The following is an 18,723-nucleotide window of genomic DNA, read 5'->3' as shown; positions in this document are numbered from 1 at the left end:
ATCTGGCCCAGGGGCTTCTGCTGTTCCGGAAACGCCTTAAAGGGATTCTCAGCCTCTGGGTCATTGCCGGGGCCGAAGTGTACGCAGTCTGGGGCTCAGAACCACTCTGACAGGAGTGTCTGACACCTCCTTACCCTCTTTTCATTTCACTCCCTTGTAGACACTCTTTCTAGAAGCTTTGAGACTTCCAACAGCATCTGGTTTCTTCTCTGGGGGCTGCCCGAGGTCCAGCTCCCCTGGTACTCACAGACCCAGCTTCCTGAGGAAGGATCAACACCTAACTCCCAAGAGAGTGGCTGGAGTGCCAGCGGGGGCTGCACTAGGTGACTAGCCTAGACTTGGCTCACTTCTCCTGTGGAGTTAACTCTGGGGTGGGATCAGCTCTGGGGCTGACTCAGGGGTCAGAGCCACTCTTTGCGCTGGGCTGGAACTCCCACAGGGAGGGACTTGAAGGAGGGGGCAGTCTTTTGTTTCCCAGGACCCTCCTTAACCAGAGGGAAGGAGTAAGATGTTAATGTTTGTAAAAGTGCTCAAGGCCAAGCTGTTTTTCCCTCTCAAACAGCATAATTGCATTTTACCCGACAACATGGCTCTACTCCCAGGCTTCCTCTCCTCCCAGCTGTGATTCTGATTATGCCCCGACAGGATCAAAGATGCACGTGACTTCAGTTTGTCTAACATTTGTACCAAAGGCAGTGAGCATTTGGAGCTTGAATTTGGCAAGGGGGAAACGCTCTATGAAGCCTGGGGGCTGCCGAGTGTGCAGATGGTGATGTCAAAGAGGGAGATTCGGAGGCAAGGCTGTGAGAGGCTCAGCGTGTCTTCAGCACACCCCACTTCCTCTTTCACTGCTCCTCTCCCTTGTGACAGGCCCCCCAGCCCTACTCCGACATTAAAACTGTTCCCCATTCCCATGGGCCTCCCATCTGGCCTTCAGGCCCTTTTTCAGCTCCACTACCGGGAGAGCAGAAGTGCTACCCTCTCCAGTATTATGGTCTGTTAATGACAGCACTGCCTAAAATTGTTCTACCAAGAGGATTTCAGATAGGAGGAGGCAGGGGGCCTTTGAAATGTCCTTGGTGCCACTGCATCAGAGGGTGCCCATTCTGCCTACAATCCCGACCTCTCACAGATCACAGCAAGAACACCCACACTTCCTTTCCTTTCTTCCAAGGACTTTCATGGGATCCACGAGGTGGGTCTGAACCCCAGCAATGAAACACTCACACCCAATCAGCCAGCTAGAGCCCACACCATCCAGTAAGCAATCAAGACCCATCAGTTTTTCCTTCTTGGCATCTAAGATTCACGATCTCTTCTTGACCAGCTCTGGTCAGGCCTGTATCATTTCCTGTTTAGACTATTAGAATAGTCTCTCAAATCTTTAGTCTCTTCTCCAATCGATGTTCAGGATACCTATTATCCTCTTAAACCCCTTCTCTAACTGTATCAGTTTACTGCTCTAAATAATTTATAGCTAACACTATATAGTGCTGGGTAACATGATGGACAACTTTATGCAGTATTTCCCTTAAACCTCACAACAGCTCTACGAGGTATCAACATCCCTAATTTTTAGATAAGGAAACTGAGGGCCAACTAAGGCAGGTAATTTGCCCAGGGTCATACAGAGGCAACTGGCATGTGAGCCCAGGCAGTTTGACCTTCTCTTCCCGTTGCCCACAGGATGACGTCCACATTCTTCAGGCTGACACCAGAAACTTGCTTCAGCATGGCTGGACTGGCCCTTCTAGCCTCTCCCCCTCATGTTCTAAACTTACCTGACCCTTTACTGTTTATTCTCTAGTCTAGGCCACTCCAATGTTTATGCTAAGTACCCTCCAGAAATACCTTTTCTCCTTTTCTACCAATCCAACCCAACATATCCTGGAGGTCTAAGTCAAATTCTACCTCATCCATGAAATCTCTCCTCTAATTGCCCCTTTCAATTCTGATCTCCTCTCTGAAATCCTATAATAGCACTTAATAGACTGTCTTGTTATCCTGAAGACTGGGATGATGCTTCTAGGGAGGCTGCCAGATCCTTGAGGGCATGGGCTATGAGTCTTCATCTTCTCATGAATTCCTAACAATTACAGTGCCCATTTTTTTCCAAAGGAAAGTTGGGATATATGGTCTGATATGGTAACTATTTATTAAAAAGGTAAAAATACTTAAAATTGGGAGTATTTTGGAAAAATTTAAGACTATCGCCATTTTACCAATGTCATCAAGCACAGGACTGAGCACATAAGAGGTCCTTAATAAATGCTTATTAGATAAATGACCATGCAACAACAGTGAAGTCCAAAACGGAGTAGAGTATAAATAAGTCTTTTATGAGAAAGACGTTGTTAAACCATAGATGTTAAACCACACTGTATTTGATATCAACTCTGATTAGCAGCTCTGAAAATGCTCAGGTTAGCGAATTAAACATGAGGCCTGCTACATGTGCCTGCATATTAGGTGCAGAAGGGAAAGTCAAAACAAGTCTCGAAGAAGCAGAAATTGTTTCCTTTTCTTACATCAAGCCTGAGTAATCCAGTCACGGTAGGGATACTTTAGTCCCAAGAGTTCTTTCCCATTGTGAGCTCTTCTTTCTCTTGGCCTGGCTGCCAACTGGAAGAGAAGTCTGCAGGATGGTGTTTGGTAATGGGCGCACAGGATACCAGGGCTGCCTTTTTACCCAAGCTGGGTGTCAACCCCACCCAACACACACACACACACACACACACACACACACACACACACACACACTGCTGTTGGGTCTCCAATAGTAAGTCTTTAAGATTGGGCAGCAGAGTGACTGAGGAATTTGGGCTTTGTGGTTAGGAAGACGGTGGGTTAAATCTAAATCTCCCACTTACTAGCTTTGTGACATCGGGCAAGTCATTTTCCCCCCTGCACCTGCCTTTCTTCAAATGGTTTCTATGATATAAAGTGAGGTTGCCTATTTATCTACCTACCTACCTACCTACCTATCTATCGAGACATCTATTGAGATATCTATAAGTACCTGTTCCCGGCAGGTGCTGCAAAAGATACGACAGATGATGGTAATGGTGATGCTGACGGGGCCTTTTCCTCTGAAGCTTTGTTGCTTCTGAGGTCTCACTCTCATAATGGAATACCCCCTTATACAGTTTGTGGAGCCACTAGGGGCACTTGCCAGTCCCCTCCCCCAGGGCCTCACCTTGTACCACTGACAGCTGCCAATGATTCACCTCAGACATGGATCAAGAGCAGCTTAAGATGCTCTTCTCCCAGAGAATTGTTATTTTCAGAGACGGTTATGGAAGACCACAGGGCACAAGGGCAGAAGAAGGGCCAGTGGGCAAAAGCTCCAAAAGGTAGACTTTCACTTACAGGAAGAACTTCCTATAGTAAAAACAGTGGGAGAGGCTGTCTTGGGAGATGGGTATGCTCGTGCAGAGGCTAGAGAATTGCCTGACAAAAATACAGTAGGGAATGTACCTTTATTGAATATGAGATAGATTAGATGAACACTACAGTTTATCTTCCAACTCTGAGAACCTATGAGTCCAGGAAAAACTTTAAAAATCCCACAGATTAAGCGCTGATGGGGAAACTCACAGCATGAGCTGATAGGGGTAGTCATACTATGAAGCCTGGTCCTGGCTCTCCTCAGCCTCAGAAATATACAAACGAGACACCCAAGGATGAACCGAGCCCAAAAGTTCCCTTCCAAAAGCTTCAGGGGAAGAGCTCCCAGAAACTTCCTTTGCACTGGAGCCTGGGAATGTGCCTTGGCCACCCTTGTCTGGCGCCTAGGGAGCTTCTCCTGCTCCCGCCCCCTGGAGCTTGTGGACTGAAGACTTCCCAGGGGTTATGGGAGCCAGGAGAGTCCCCCAGGACTGTCCCTTGCCAGGCTGAGACTCTCTGGCCCTGCCTACAAGCCTTCTGTCTGCTGGGGCTGGGGGCCTATTCCCTATGGGGTTTGGCTACCATGGAATCTGTCTCCAGTCACCAAGAGCTGCCTGGGATGCCGCATTCCACAGAAGTCTGGCCACTCTGGCGTCACTGCCAAAGTCTGGCCTGTAGCCAGCCCACAGCAGGAACTCAGGGCCAGATTGAGCTGCAGCATTTCCCTCAGGAAGCTGAGTTGACTCAAACAGGTAAGAATGTGAGGTCCAATGCTTGTGCCCAGCTGCACACAAAAAAGGAGAATAAATGGCCTTAGAGCAGCATAAGGAAAACCCCCAAACAACCCTGGGCTTAGAGAAAGACGACAGGCTCAGAGGGTGTCAGCTTGTAATGCTGCTGCCAAAAATGTGATGCAGCTGGAGGTGCATCAGTGCCCCAGCGAGGGGAGGTCACAGGTCCGCTGCTCTTGTGGCTGAGAAGCCTCACAAGAGAGCACTGTGATCACCAGTGCTGGGTACCTTTTTTAAGGTGGACACCAGTGGAATAAAACGGGTACATGGAGCAGACAGGATGGTGAGAAGTGTGAAATGGCATCTTTCCTCATGGGACTTTGGGCAAGTTACTTAATCTCTGAGTCTCAGTTTCCCAAATGAGCCAAGTCTAAGGATTAAATGCGGTAACTGGGGAAGCCTCCAGGATTGAATAGATGATCAAAGTTAGTCAAATGTAAATTTGATCACGGTCAAGGGCTGGTGTGGGTAGTAGTGAGCCTCCTGGCATTAGTGTTTAAGCAGGGCCTGGACAAACTGTCAGAGATGCTGTGGATGGGCTCGTGCAGTCGCAGGCAGGCGACTTCTACAGGCTCTTCTGGCTCTGGGCTTCCATTAAGTCCTTCCTACATTTTTCGGTTCTTTAGGTGTCTGAGGTATGAGACAAGCCCTCCTTAGCTGTGGAGTCTGGAGCCCAGCAAGAACCCCCGGAGGTGTCCTGCAGGCACAGGCTTTCAGGAGAGTGTGCTGGGGCTCCCCATCCAAGCCGACCGGGCTCGGGTCCCGCTGTGCTGAGGCCACTGGCCTTAGTGACCAGGGAAGCCAGGGAGAGGAGAGCAGGAGAGAGCTGGTGAAGCACGGGTGCCTCCAGGTTGGGAGGTTCAGCACGGAGCTGTATGAGGAGGAGGGCGAGGGTTCCCCCCCACGCAGCACAAGGGCCAGCTCTCTCCATTCTTACCATCCGTATGCTCTGGTGGAGCATCAAAAGGGCACAGTGCAGGTTGCTGCAGAGCGTTCTTGGAACTGGGGACCAGAAGATCCAGCTCTCCTGCTTATAAGCTGTGTGACCTTGGACAAATCATTGACACTCTCTTTGCTGATATGTAAAACAGAGTCAGAAATACCAGCTCAAACCGTCTCACGTAAAGGTTGTGAGGCTCAAAATAATGGCTGTGCTTTGTAAGTCATGAAGTGCCAGGTAAAGTAATGATATGAGCATCATTACTATTATTGAATAATAATAAATATCAATCCAAAGGAATGACGCTTTAATGGTAGGATTTCATGCATCAGTGGAGAAGATATTGTTGGGTGGTTTCCTGTCACCTGGTGCACAGTAGTTTAGGGTGGGTGGGGTAGGGTGTGGACTCTGGGCTAAGCTATGCCATGCCCTCTGTATATCACTGACTTGTTCCAGCGAGGTCCCTGAAGATGCAGAAAAGTCACTTCAAAAGCAGTAAATGTCAGCTCTTGAGCTGACTGGAAAGGAAATCACGGGTCTGGGCGAGAAACCAAGTCCACGGTTGAGGGTTTGGGGGTTTTGCCAAAGACACCTTTAATTTGCCATCCTGTGGCTTTCAGCAGACAAGCTGGGAGAGAGGAGCTCCTATCTGAGGTCCCAGCAGGCTGGAAAGCTGAGGAAGGAAAGACATTGACTCAACTCTTGAGAGTTGCTGGCCTGAGTCCAGCTGCCCCACCATAGAGGAAAGCCTGTGCTTGCTCAGCATATCTGAGACAGGAAATTGAGAAAGGGTCTCAGGGTCTGGCCCCAGGAAAGAGGCCAGGCCAAGCGCCTCGCCGGACACGCCACAGAGCTATTCTGATCAGCTCCCCAGGCCCCACTCCCCCGGTCCAGGACCCCAGGGGGAATGAGGCAGCGGGAAGGAATGTGGTCGGGAGGCTGTAGGTTCAGCCAGAGCAAAGGGGACAGCATGTTTTCAGGCACCTTGGGACCTTTCTGGGATCACTCCTGCAGTCCCCAGTGCCCGACTGCCTTCTTCTGAAAGGGCATAAAAGGCACCCAAGGATGAGCTCCTCCTCCTTTTGTGAGGGGAATTTGCTGCTCCAAGGGCAGAGCTCATCGGATTGAAGCCCTCCCATAATCAGTGATTTCCTAACGACACAAGAAATGTCCTGTGGGGCAGTCCATGAGACCTGTGGGGACCCAGAGGGCCAGGTCACCCGAGGTCAGAATGTCAGCTACAAGTGATTAAAGATGTCCCTTAAAAGTTATGACAGCCCCAAAATAGTCAGTTTCCCTGAATAGTCTGCTTAAGGGACCTGGTCACTACTGACTTTATCTGAACCTGCCTCAAATCTCACATTTTCAGCTTATACTCACAGGGGAACAAATTCCCTAAAGCAGTCCAGCTGTGGGAAGCAGGAAGGCCTTTCTTTGAAATTTACTTCTTCTAAACTGAATGAAGCCCTCTTATAGTCCCGTGTTTGGGATCTGAGTTGTGTTTCCTCCTTAACTGCGTGGCCCTTTAGACTCCATTGAAACCCCTTCTCAATCTTGGTCTCCTTGTACTCAAGAGACTTCATCTTTATGAGCCCTTTGTAGCTAGAAAGACCTGGCTCGAAAGGTTTCTGAGTATCTCTTTAGACCAGAGAGCCAGTGAAAAAGGACTTGCATAATGCCCCGGCAGAGGCCAGAGGTTATCAGGCCTCAGTCCTTCAATTCGGAACACTCATCACTGCCTTTCCCAGTTCTGTGGCTAGCACACGGCCTGGATCACAGCATCTTAGATCTGGAAGGAGATTTTTAAAAGTTGCCTGTTCCAACAGCCCTAGGCCCCAGCCCAGCCTTTCACAATGTGCCTGACAAGTGGCTTGGAAATCAGCAGTGACGTGGCAGCCACATATCGCTTTCCCGAGCAGCCATTTCCTCTCTCAGCATCAGAGACTTTACTCACGTCTTCCAGTAGGTTTGCCTTTGGCACCAGTTCTGCCCCATGACAGCTGTTGGAGAGCTGAAGATACTGAGTCGTGCGCTCCTTGAGACTACGGCTGCTTCACGGCAGTCCATTGAACTTTTACTCATAGAACAGACCTGCCAAATGCCCCAACCTCTAGGTCTCCCTCCTCCGAGCACCGTCCAGTTAGAGTTCGTCCTTGTTACGCTGTGACCCTCAGACTGGAAGCAACATGGGAGGTGCGCTCTGATCCGCTCAAGATCGGGGAGGAGCCTCATCTTCCTCCTGGACACAGTATGTGTATTAATGTCTCCAAAGGCTGAATCTTAGAATCACTCCTCATGGGTCTAACCCATAGCCAAATAGAAAGCCCATGGTGTCCGAAATCCCTTCATTAGCAATTCAGCCCTTTGGCTCTGGAAGATTTTACAGGAAAATAAAAAGGGAACCATGTAATGGGAAATGAAAACAGACTAGCCACATGAAGAAGAGCCCTAGGACACCACCTCTGCAGGCATGACCTGAAAGCTCTGTCCACCTGCAGTTCTCTCCCTGGTTCCCGGGAGTCTCAGGAGTAGCACCTCTCCAGAGCCCCAGGATGTAAGGCCCAGCTCAGATCCCAGACGACAGAGCGCAGGATCAGTGAGTGTGATGGAGAGGGGAGAGCAGGCCTACAGGGAGGTTCTGTAGGTAAATAGCCTAGAGGCTTTGGCCACCACTGGCCACCAGGTGTCACTGCCACCTTGAGAACAGTATCCTAAGGCACTCCAGAGTAGAGGGTCCTTTGCCGTGGCCAACTCTCAGGGCAGCCCTAAAGCCGGCAGGCCAGCCAGGCTGAGGCCAAGCTGTCATCAGCCAGATAAGGCTTTGCCACTCACCCCCTCCCTGCTCTCAGAGACTTAGCGCCTCTTACACCCTCAGAACTGGGCACAGCAGGTGGCCTGGGCCCAGCCCCATGACTTTGCTCTCTGTTTTCTATAATTAAGCCACTTTGGTCTAGGCGGTTGGCTGACAACAAGGTAAGGGAGGCCCTCTGCTCACCTCCCCTGTCCCTAACCTCCTTTAGGCTCTCTTTTAGAGTCAAAGAAATGAAAGCTTTAATGGGGGAGCTGTAGGCAAGGATAGAGAGGGAGAAAGAGAGAAAGGTAGACAAATGGCTAGTCATAAGTCTGTCCTGGTCTTGACCTAGAATACTGGGCAAGACGCAGCATCTAGGGCTTGTGACTCAGGCCAGAAGCTCTCACAGCCTGAGCTGCCAGAGCCACAGAAGACAGAGGCCAGCAAGAGGGGCCTGACTGTGAGGAGTGGAACGTGAGTTAGTGCCAGCACCTGAGGGCTCAGTTCGCCATTCAAAGTCCTGGCTGGGACCTAGGTACCGGGCTTTGGTTTACATCTCTTCCATTTGCACTCTACTAAAATTGTTCATAGAATCCCGACACCAACTCCAATATGCTGCTAGGGCTGTTAAAGACACTTATTCCAACTGGGAACTCGTCCAACAAATATGTATTGCAATGGCAAATCAAGAGAGGGGTAGGTGGGAGTGGTTTATCACTGTTGTTTATATAGAATTGCTGTCACATGGTGATACTAAAAAGCAGACAGATTAGTTTTGTTATTGTTGTTCGACTTTTCTACCCACGATTGACTGTACCTGGGCAGACCATGCCCCCACCCTTCCTTAGTGTACCCAGGGTACATCCAGTGGCTGCCAGGGGCTGGCTACTCTGCCAGACCTGAGGGACACAGCAGTGAACAAGCCCTACTCTTGAGGCGCCGACATTCTAGTGGAAGAGACAAAGAAACACAGATGAGAATGATCGTGGCTGATAGCAACCGATGTGCAGAAAATTAAAGAAGGGAGGGGTGGTAGCCAGTGACTAGGCGGCAACTTTGGATTGGAGGGTTTAGGAAATATGTTATACAATCATGAAAGAGCCAGCCATGCAAAAATACGGGAAGAGCACTTCAGAGAGAGGACACAGCTAATGCAAAGGCCTTACCAGCATGGCAAGGGCACAGTGAGCTAGGACGGTATGAGGGCACTGCATTTATCACTGTGGCCCTAAGTTTATTAACTAATTTTAAGCACATACTTTGGGGTAGGCCTGTGCTAGTCAGTGAAAACACAGACAAATAAGGCTTGAAAGTATTTGAGAGACATTTGCTAAATTAATTTAATTATGTATGTAGTAAAGAATTTGGCCTTGCCCAAAGAGAGATCTGGCCTTTACTCACAACCCCCTCCCCCCTTGGAAAGTAGCCTCTAAACTCTTGGAATTTCCTGAGTGACAGGAGTGTCTCTGTTATTCAAGGTGGGGGCCCCTCAGCCCACCTGATGGTGCATGATAATGAGGTGACTCATGGTGGGCCCCTCAGGCCCCTTGGTATTAGACTGACCTCCAGGGAGGGGAAAGTTGGAGACTGAGTTCAAGGAGGTGATCAATCAATCAAGCAAGCCTACAAGATGAAACCCCAACAAAAACTCTGAACACCTGAAATTCAGGTGAGCTTCCCTGGTTGGCAACACTCCATGTGCCTTATCACATATGGATGCCAGAGGATAATGCATCCTAAGGACAAAAGAAGCTTTGTGTTTGGAACCCTCCCAGACTCTGCCTTATGCATCCTTCTTTCACTTATTTTTGACCTGTATCCTTTCCCATAATACACCTGTGAGTATAATAGCTTTCAAGAAGTTCTGTGAGTTCTTCCAGAGAATTATTGAACCCGAGGGTGGTTTGGGGAACTATCTGAACTTCCTGCTTCTGTCAGGAGTGAGGGTAGTCTTGTGGAGGACTTAAGGGCCTTTAGGCTTTGCAGCTGGGCTGACTCCAGGTTTCATGTGACCTTAGAATTGAAAGGGATCTAAAGATCATCTAATCCAATTCCATTTTATAGGTGAGGAAACAGGTCTAGAGATGGGAACTGACTTACCCACGGTCACGTGATGTCACGGCAGAGTGGGACTAGCCCCTGAGTGTCTTGACTCCCAGCGTGGTATGCTTTCCATAGTTTTACAGTTTCTGTTGTAACTTCAAATGTGAAGCTCAGCAGAGAAAAACTCACCCTGAAGCCACACTGGCTTTGCTACAAGGAAGTTTTGCAGGTGTGCCTATATTTAGGGAAGCTCATTCCCTACCAGGTTTCCTGCCTTGACTCTGACATATTTCTCTTTAAAATATTTGAGCTGAAATATTTAATGTTCACAAAGTTAGGGGGTTATATGAAAGAAGAATCAATGCTTTCATTGGGTGAAAACACTTTTTTTGGTAAATTCTTTCTTTGTTATTGAACTTCTATCATTTTCATATTATCTAAATTTTATTGTTAGAAGAGATCTTAGAGATTTTTTTTGTTCAACCCTTCATTATACACGCAAAGATGCTGGGGCAGAGAAACAGAAAGAAATCTACCAAGGTGACCTGGTGAGTCAGTGGCAAGGACAGGCTGAACTCAGGTCTCCTGACTCTCAGCGTAGCCTTCATTCAAGTCAGGATGATTTCCCTTTAGGAGGCCAAGACAGTGTTGCACACATTTATAAAAGTACTTAAGCAACCCTCACAGAATCCCAGAGAAGCCCATTTTTGTTTATCTTGCCTGGGCAGCATCAGGCTCTCTTACTCTGTCATAAATTCTTTAAGCAGCTACCAGATATTCTCTGTATTTCTCAGTGGGTAAGGGGGGAAGGGGGCTCTTGTCACTTTTCCTCTAGAGCAGGAAAGAACATCAATCTGCCAATCCCATCACTGAGACAGTGTGGACTAAAAGGCAAGACTAGAACTCAAACACCTTGATTCCATCAGATTTACAAAATCATAAAATCTACTGCGGGCCTCATATTATTTTAACCGGGAAAATCTTTTTATCGCCTCTAGTTAAGTACAATATTTAAATAATGGGCTTGTATCTCTAACAAGCAACTAAGGTGTGTTCTCCTAATTACCCTACCTAATTATCTAGTGACTACATTCCTGAAGCACAGGAACAGATTCTTGCACTTGGTCAGAGGCTCCCAGAGCGTGAGCCACCTACAGAAGGTGTGAAACAAACACAAGAGCTAACCTATGGTAACATCCCGCCACATGGGGCCACTCTCAACTTGGATACCCAAAGACAGCACAGATGTTTCTATGTTTCTATGCTATGATTCTGTGATGTTCAAATGATGAGAAGATAAATGTGGGCTAATTTGCTTCTATACTAAATAATCCAGACTATTTTATCTTGTTTTTTTTTTTTTTTTTTTTTTTGCCTTCTCCCCCTCCTTTTCTTCTTTCTTACTGAAAGATTTCAAGAATCCAATTACTTGGCTTCTGATTGCAGTATAATCCCAGCACTGATCTTTAGAAAAGGGAGTGATGATCTCAAAGCCTAAGGCTGTAGGGAACCCACACCCAGAGGCTGCTTACGTAACAACACAGGTAGCCTTTACTGAGCATTTACCACGTGCTATGCCATGTGTTAGGTTCTTTACTTCATCTGATCCTTGTAACAGCCCTAGAAAATAAGGGCTGTTGTTTAGATCTCTCCTGAGCCACAGATACGGTCATCGTTCAAGGTCACAAAGCCAGTAAATGGAGGGTCCAGGATTCAAATTTGGATAGTTCCTGCTTCAAAGCCCACATTCTGAATCACTATTCTATTCCACCTCCCTAACTGAAGTAGGATCTCGAAAGCAAGATTGCTGAGAGATTTTCATTATAAGGGATAAAACCTGAGCCCTGGAAAGGGTAGTAACTTCCCCCCAGAGTCACACAGCTGTTTAGGGGAAGAGCTAGCCTAGGACTCAGTTCTTGGATTCATTGTCCCAAGTTCTTACTACTCCATTATACGGTGGAGAGAAGAGTTTGGCGACATTTTTGAAAAATGAGCTACCTCCTAGATGACTGTCTTTAGCCCACTATAGTGCCACAGGGCCTGAGGTTTCACAAAAACCTCAGTGTGGATTTCCCACTAGACCTGCAGCTGGAATACTGTCACTGTGAATGTGACTGCCCGGAGTCACCCACCACAGTCAACTGGAGAAAGCTGCCTCGTCTCCCTTAGGAAGGAAAGCAAAACTCGAATATGAGTTTTACCTTGTCACTCCCGCTCAGAATGAGGGACCTGACTCTCCCCTCTCTCCAGACTAGGAGATTTCTCAGAATCACCCTTCTTTCTCTACAAATGCGGCAGACCTCTCAGGCAGTGAACAGCTAATGAGAGATCTGATCCAGCCCTTCCTCAGATACCTCCCAGTTTAAAAGTCCCAGGGGAAACAGGTTCTGGTTCCCTGGAGTCTTCAAGTTCAGAGGGAAGGGATCCAGTACTCCATCTCTGGACAGTTCTATAGCTGATCCTACAGCTTGCTAATGAGAAGGTTTCTATAAGGGGTGGTAGAAGATAATCAGGTGTCCAAAGGGGAGGGAAGGGAAAGACAGGGAGAAGGAAAAGACTACATAGAGCCAATGCAGGCCTGTAGGTATCTGACCTCTGCTCCATCCTAGAGCCACCAGTCTAGAGCAGTGGGCTTGGCAATGGTTCTTGGCTCTCCTCTGTCTCTTCCCTGCTTACCTGTGGCTGTTGAGTGGTTAAGGGTCTCTGAGGAGACAGGATAGGGGTCCTGGACAGCAGCTGGTTCATCTTGCTGATGGCCAGGTCGGTGATGAGCTGCCTGTCCTCCACTTGGTGTTCCCCCATCAGCGGCATACTACAGTCCATGACCTGGTGGAGGAAGTGGCCCAGATTAGGAAAGGGCCTGGAAACATCCAAGGCCTGGTACAGTCTTTCAGAATGAGCAGGACTTAAGCCAGCAGAGAGAGGTTGGGGTGAAGTTGGTGCTTTTGTCTTCGGCTGGAAGCGTGTTCCTTTGCATATATTGGCCTTTATCCCCTTCTCCTGCAAGCCTTTGCCTTGGGCCTCCCCCAGACTTCACCCATGCCAGGGCTCAGTGAGACTTCAGTCTGGTGGCTGAAGGTGGTGGGGAGAAAGAGAGAGCAAGGAGAGAGGATGCCTTCTCTTTTCACCACCAATCCAATTTTTCCCGTACCTCAAGGTCCAGATCAATATTTTCCTCCTTTAGGGAGTGTCTGCTTGCCCAGGATCGTAGACTCTGTAGTCCAACTCTCTCATTCATGGATAAGAAAACTGAGGCCCACCGAGAGGCGGAAGGTATGACCATCCAGAAGTTACATGCCAAGCAGACCATGGAGTAGATGCCGAAGCCCACTTTGGGCTCCTGACATGAATCCTCTGCAAATACCACCAATTCTTGGCAAGGAGCCTCTCCTGCTCCTGGGAAGACTGGACGGGAATGTGTGTGAAAGACCATATGGCCACTGACTCTCCCTTTAATACAGGAAAAGAGTCAGCAAAATTGTGCCAGAGGCTCAGGCTGAGTCAAGTGTCTCCAGGCTCCGAGGAGGGCTAAGGAGAACCTCCTGCACCCGGGAGACCTGCGTTCTAGTCCAGGCTGAGACACCGATTCACTGCGTAGCCTTGGGCACGTGTTCATGGCATTAGGCCTCAGTTGCCTCACTGGCAAAATGAGCAGACTGGACCAAATGATTCCCAAGACCAGCTCCCTGAGACCAAGAATGGCAAAACCACTAAAGTCTTCCCAGAGGAGTGGCAGGCTAGGACCCAGGAACCCAAGTCTGGCATCTCTTACCAATGGTGTGGGCCAGCCTAGCTGGTTAGAAATAACATCTCCCACTGGCAGGTGTGTTTTTGCTATGCATACCCCCTGGCTGTGTCATCTGGAAACCTTCCCAGGGCTCAGGAGACTCTAACATAAATGCAGTCCGTGCTGCCCATGTAGGTCTCAAGCCAAAAGCCTGGCCTCCAGCCTGGGGGGTTGTCTCGTACTGAGATACTGTGTGGGCCAGACTCACCTCAAAAATGTAGTCTTTCCCATCTTTGCCATGTACAGCTTTGACAGCACAGATGTCCAGGCCACCAAACATCTCAGAGCAGGTGTCTACCCACAGCTTGTACCTGGAGGGGAGGGGAAGGTGTCCCGAGGCTGGGGCATTAGTCCCATGCTCTCCTTGCTGTCTCTACCTCTCCCAGCCCCCGCCCCATCCCTCCCGCCCTCCACCACCATCAAATACACTGCCTTGTCTACAGGGCCCTCCTGCTTTGCTTTCCAGATCCTACCTGCCTTCCCAAGCTCAGAGCAGGTCTCACCTACTCCAGGTGGCCTTCCTTGGCCATGCCAGCCCACAGTAACTCCTCCTTTCCTGGACCTTCTATGGCATGTCCAGTCTTTATCTCCACAATTCAGCACACAACCCATTCCTGCCTGATCTTGTTAACTGGGTGCTTGGGCCTTTGTGTTCCATCTGTCCGGCCTGATCAGAGGCTCCCTTTGGGCAGGGCTCATTTCTTACACCTCCTCATCTACGGAGGCCTCCCCTTACTTACCTGTCTGACATGGCGATCTGTTCCAGCATTGCAGAGCCAGTGTTTGTCTTCCAGTTCCCTGAGATCGACGTCCTCCTACAACAAGGTCCCGCCAGGACAGGACAGACAGTGAGCCGGGCCAGCAAGAGGAGGGCTCACCGCCACTTTCCCCACCTGCTTCTCCCGCAAATAGCCGGGGGCCTGTCTGCTGAGCCTAGAGCCTGGCTGCCTCTGCCAACCCCCGCCTGCAATGCTCTCCTCCTTTCTACACGAGTCCCACCCAGACTGCTCTGGCTCCACGGAGCCCTCACTGATCCTTTCAACCAGATGAGCACTTGCTCTCTTTAGAACACCTAGAGGACTTTGCCTGCACCTCACTTAAAATCCTGCGTCTACTTTTTACTTTAGTTATTTGAGCTTAGTCTTCTGTCCACAAGTCTATTAATCACTTGAGGGTATATATTTTGTCTTGTATTCCCAGCAGCCTACCCACTTGGTATCTGGGCTGAGTTGGTATGTACAAACTGAATTCTATTGATCCTGGAAATACCCTCAGGGTTCCTGTGACTATCTCCCCATGGCTTCCTTACTAGCTCACTTATTCATTCAGTAGTTAATTTTGAGGGTCTACAGTATCAGCAGCATGACTCTGGACAAGTCAGTTAACCTCTTCAGGCTTAGGCTGCCTCATCCATCACATGAAGCTGATGGAATCAAGTCCCCAACCCCTTCTCTTCCGTGCCCTCTGCGCCCTCCCTCCAAGAGCATGTGTTAGAGTCAACTAGTCTTGGACTAAATAGGAGGCAGGTAACCTGGTTTCTGGTTCTGGATTTGCTCTTGACTGGCTGGATGACCTTGGGTGAATCACTTCACCTCTCTGCGCCTCCCTTATCCCTATGTAAACACAGGGTTGTCATGAGGACCAACTGATACAGTTTTAAATAAACTGTAAAATACCAAAAATATGGCTTTTAAATTATTAGTCTTCGCTCAGACACAGTCAAGAGGAAGGGGATGGCCTAGGAGACAGAAAAGCCCTGCTCAACTACTGACAGAGCCCTTTACCTGCTGTCCTTATCACTCACTATGACTGAAGACTGGATGATGTGCTTCTCTGCTCAGCAGTTCTCAGGAGTATTCTCTCAGAGATCTGATTTCAGACACTGAGAAGCCGAGACACATGGCTGGTACTTCAGAGCCCGAGCCAGCCCAGTGAGCCGACCAATATGGTAGAAACAACCTCTCACATTTGTATAGTACTGACTACATTCCAAGGTTCTTCCTTCCCAAATCCCTCGCCAGAGCCTCACTGCAACCGCCCTGTTGTGAGTAGGCTGCGATTCTTGCCCCCATTTTACAGACAAGGAGATTAAGACGCAGAAAGGTTAGATGACTTGTCCAGGATTGTATATCTAATAAGTAGATACAAGATAAAAACTCAGGACTCTTGGTTCCTTCATTGTGCTGTGCTTTTCCCTACACCCCACTACCTAGTTCAGAAAAGACAAACAACTGACAGCTGAGTGGCTTGCAAAATATGAATAGAAACACAAAGACAGATCATAGTAAAAATAATGCTGTCTTCCTAACACTGGTGGTTCACAGGTGTGTTCCTGTGGTGAGGCTGGACTCCTCAAGGACAGGGGCAGAGAGTCCCTCACTTCCATGTCCCCAGCACAAGGCCACAGTACATAATAGGGTCTCAGAAACTTTGAGTAATAATAATGTCCCTTATACTTTACACCTTTCTCTAACAACGGGATGCAGGGCACAGATCCACGTGGGAGCAGAGGGGAAACTGAGAAGCCCTTTAGGGAGGCTCACAGGTCATCCGACCTCCACAGAGGGACCCACATTATTGCCTACTGACAGCGGAGCAGGAGCAGCGCATTCTTCCCACTAACCGTGGCTGTCTCTAGGTCTCTAGGTCTCTAGGGTGAGGGCTGGGGGAGAAGGGAAGAATCTCAAACCTTATCTTGACTATTGCCAAAAGTTTGGGGAAGAGGAGCTGAGAGGGCCTAAACATTCCCCCAAATAACTGACGGTCCCTTGCAAATAAAAAAGTAAGTAAATGGTCATCATCAAAAAATCTACAAACAATAAATGCTGGAGAGGGTGTGGAGAAAAGGGAACCCTCTTGCACTGTTGGTGGGAATGTAAATTGATACAGCCACTATGGAGAACAGTATGGAGGTTCTTTAAAAAACTAAAAATAGAACTACCAGACGACCCAGCAATCCCACTACTGGGCATATACCCTGAGAAAACCATCATTCAAAGAGTCATGTACCACAATGTTCATGGCAGCACTATTTACAATAGCCAGGTCATGGAAGCAACCTAAATGTCCATCGACAGATGAATGGATAAAGAAGATGTGGCACATATACATAATGGAATATTACTCAGTCATAAAAAGAAACGAAATTGAGTTATTTGTAGTGAGGTGGATGGACCTACAGTCTGTCATACAGAGTGAAGTAAGTCAGAACGAGAAAAACAAATACTGTACGCTAACATATATATGGAATCTAAAAAAAAAAAAAAAGGTTCTGAAGAACCTAGGGGCAGGACAGGAATAAAGATGCAGACATAGAGAAGGACTTGAGGACACGGGGAGGGGGAAGGGTAAGCTGGGACGAAGTGAGAGAGTGGCATGGACTTATATATACTACCAAATGTAAAATAGATAGCTAGTGGGACGCAGCCACATAGCACAGGGAGATCAGCTCAGTGCTTTGTGACCACCTAGAGAGGTGGGATAGGGAGGTGGGGGAGGGAGATGCAAGAGGGAAGAGATATGGGGATATATGTATATGTATAGCTGATTCACTTTGTTATAAAGCAGAAACTAGCACACCATTGTAAAGCAATTATACTTCAATAAAGATGTTAAAAAAAAAAAGGTAAGTAAATGTTTTCTAAAGCTGCTCCAGTCACCCACCCCTCATCAATGGTTGGGGATTCTTTTTTTTTAAATGTTGATTCTGGCCATTTAAATTTATTTATTTATTTATTTACTTTAAAATTATTTATTTATTTATTTGGCTGCGTCAGGTCTTAGTGCGTCAGGCACGAGGGATCTTTGTTGCAGCATGCGGCATCTTTCTTTGCAGCACGTGGGCTTCTCTCCTGCTGTGGCGTGCGGGCTCAGTAGTTGTGGCGCGTGGGCTTAGTTGCCCCGCGGCATGTGGGATCTTAGTTCCCTGACCAGGGATCAAACCCGTGTCCCCCCCTGCATTGGAAGGCACATTTTTAACCACTGGACCACCAGGGAAGTCCCCTATGTTTTTTGGCTGCGCCTTGCGGCATGCAGGATCTTAGTTCCCTCACCAAGGATTGAGCCTGTGCCCCGTGCAGTGGAAGCACGGAGTCTTAACCACTGGACTGCCAGGGAAGTCCCTGACTCTCTTATCTTATGCTTCATTTAAATTGTTTTCAGAAACCCCAACCTTTAAAAATGTGGTGTCTCTTTTTAAGGATGAAGACGTTCTTGCTCCACTGTCATAACTGTTTTGAGTTTATTTAGGGGATTTTAAAATTAAAGGATAGGATACCTGCTTTCCTAGGTGCCGAAGTCATCAATTTTTCTGCTTCTTTTAGCTAGTTTTTATAATGGTCTTTTAAATTATCCTGTCTTACATTGTGCATAATTTTAAAGCAACCCTAAATTCCTTTCTGAAGCAGAAAGGCTTTAAATAAAAAATTATAACTGTATGCTAACGCATATATATGGAATCTAAAAAAAAAAAAAAAATGGTACTGATGAACCTAGTTGCAGGGCAGGAATAAAGAGGCAGACATAGAGAATGGACTTGAGGACATGGGGTGGGAGGGCGAAGCAAGACATATACACTACCGAATGTAAAATAGTTGGCTGGTGGGAAGCAGCAGCATAGCACAGGGAGATCAGCTCGGTGCTTTGCGATGACCTAGAGGGGTGGGATAGGGAGGGTGGGAGGGAGGCTCAAGAGGAGGAGGATATGGGGAAGTGTATGCATATGACTGATTCGCTTTGTTGTGCAACAGAAACTAACACAGTATTGTGAAGCAATTATACTCCAATAAAGATTTACTAAAAAAAAAAATTATAAACTTAAAAAAAGTAGGAATCGGGTGAATAAAGGTAAAAAAGATTCTGTGCTTCAGTTCTTCACAAGGGCTCTTCCCTGCATACTTATTGGGGGCCTACTACACACTTGCTACTGTACAAGGAAGCAGGGCCACAGAGATGACTCCGGTTCCGCCCAGAGAGCTCAGAGGAG

General features: G+C 48.0%; 1 protein-coding gene across 1 annotated transcript in view; it reads right to left on the bottom strand.

Annotated features, from left to right (window-relative positions):
- Positions 1-18,723, bottom strand: part of SYN2 (synapsin II) — a 175,501-nt gene that overhangs the window by 7,686 nt on the left and 149,092 nt on the right. Inside the window, exons 8-10 of the mRNA XM_061197278.1 lie at positions 14,480-14,554; positions 13,948-14,050; positions 12,629-12,778 (exon numbers count right to left, since the gene is read on the bottom strand). Of these exons, the coding sequence (XP_061053261.1) occupies positions 12,629-12,778; positions 13,948-14,050; positions 14,480-14,554 (328 nt within the window). The remainder of the gene's footprint in view (positions 1-12,628; positions 12,779-13,947; positions 14,051-14,479; positions 14,555-18,723) is intronic.

The sequence above is a fragment of the Eubalaena glacialis genome, chromosome 7 (assembly GCF_028564815.1).
Source record: "Eubalaena glacialis isolate mEubGla1 chromosome 7, mEubGla1.1.hap2.+ XY, whole genome shotgun sequence".
NCBI lineage: Eukaryota > Metazoa > Chordata > Mammalia > Artiodactyla > Balaenidae > Eubalaena > Eubalaena glacialis.
The sequence above is the reverse complement of the archived record's forward strand: the minus strand, read 5'-3'. Positions and strand labels throughout refer to the sequence as shown.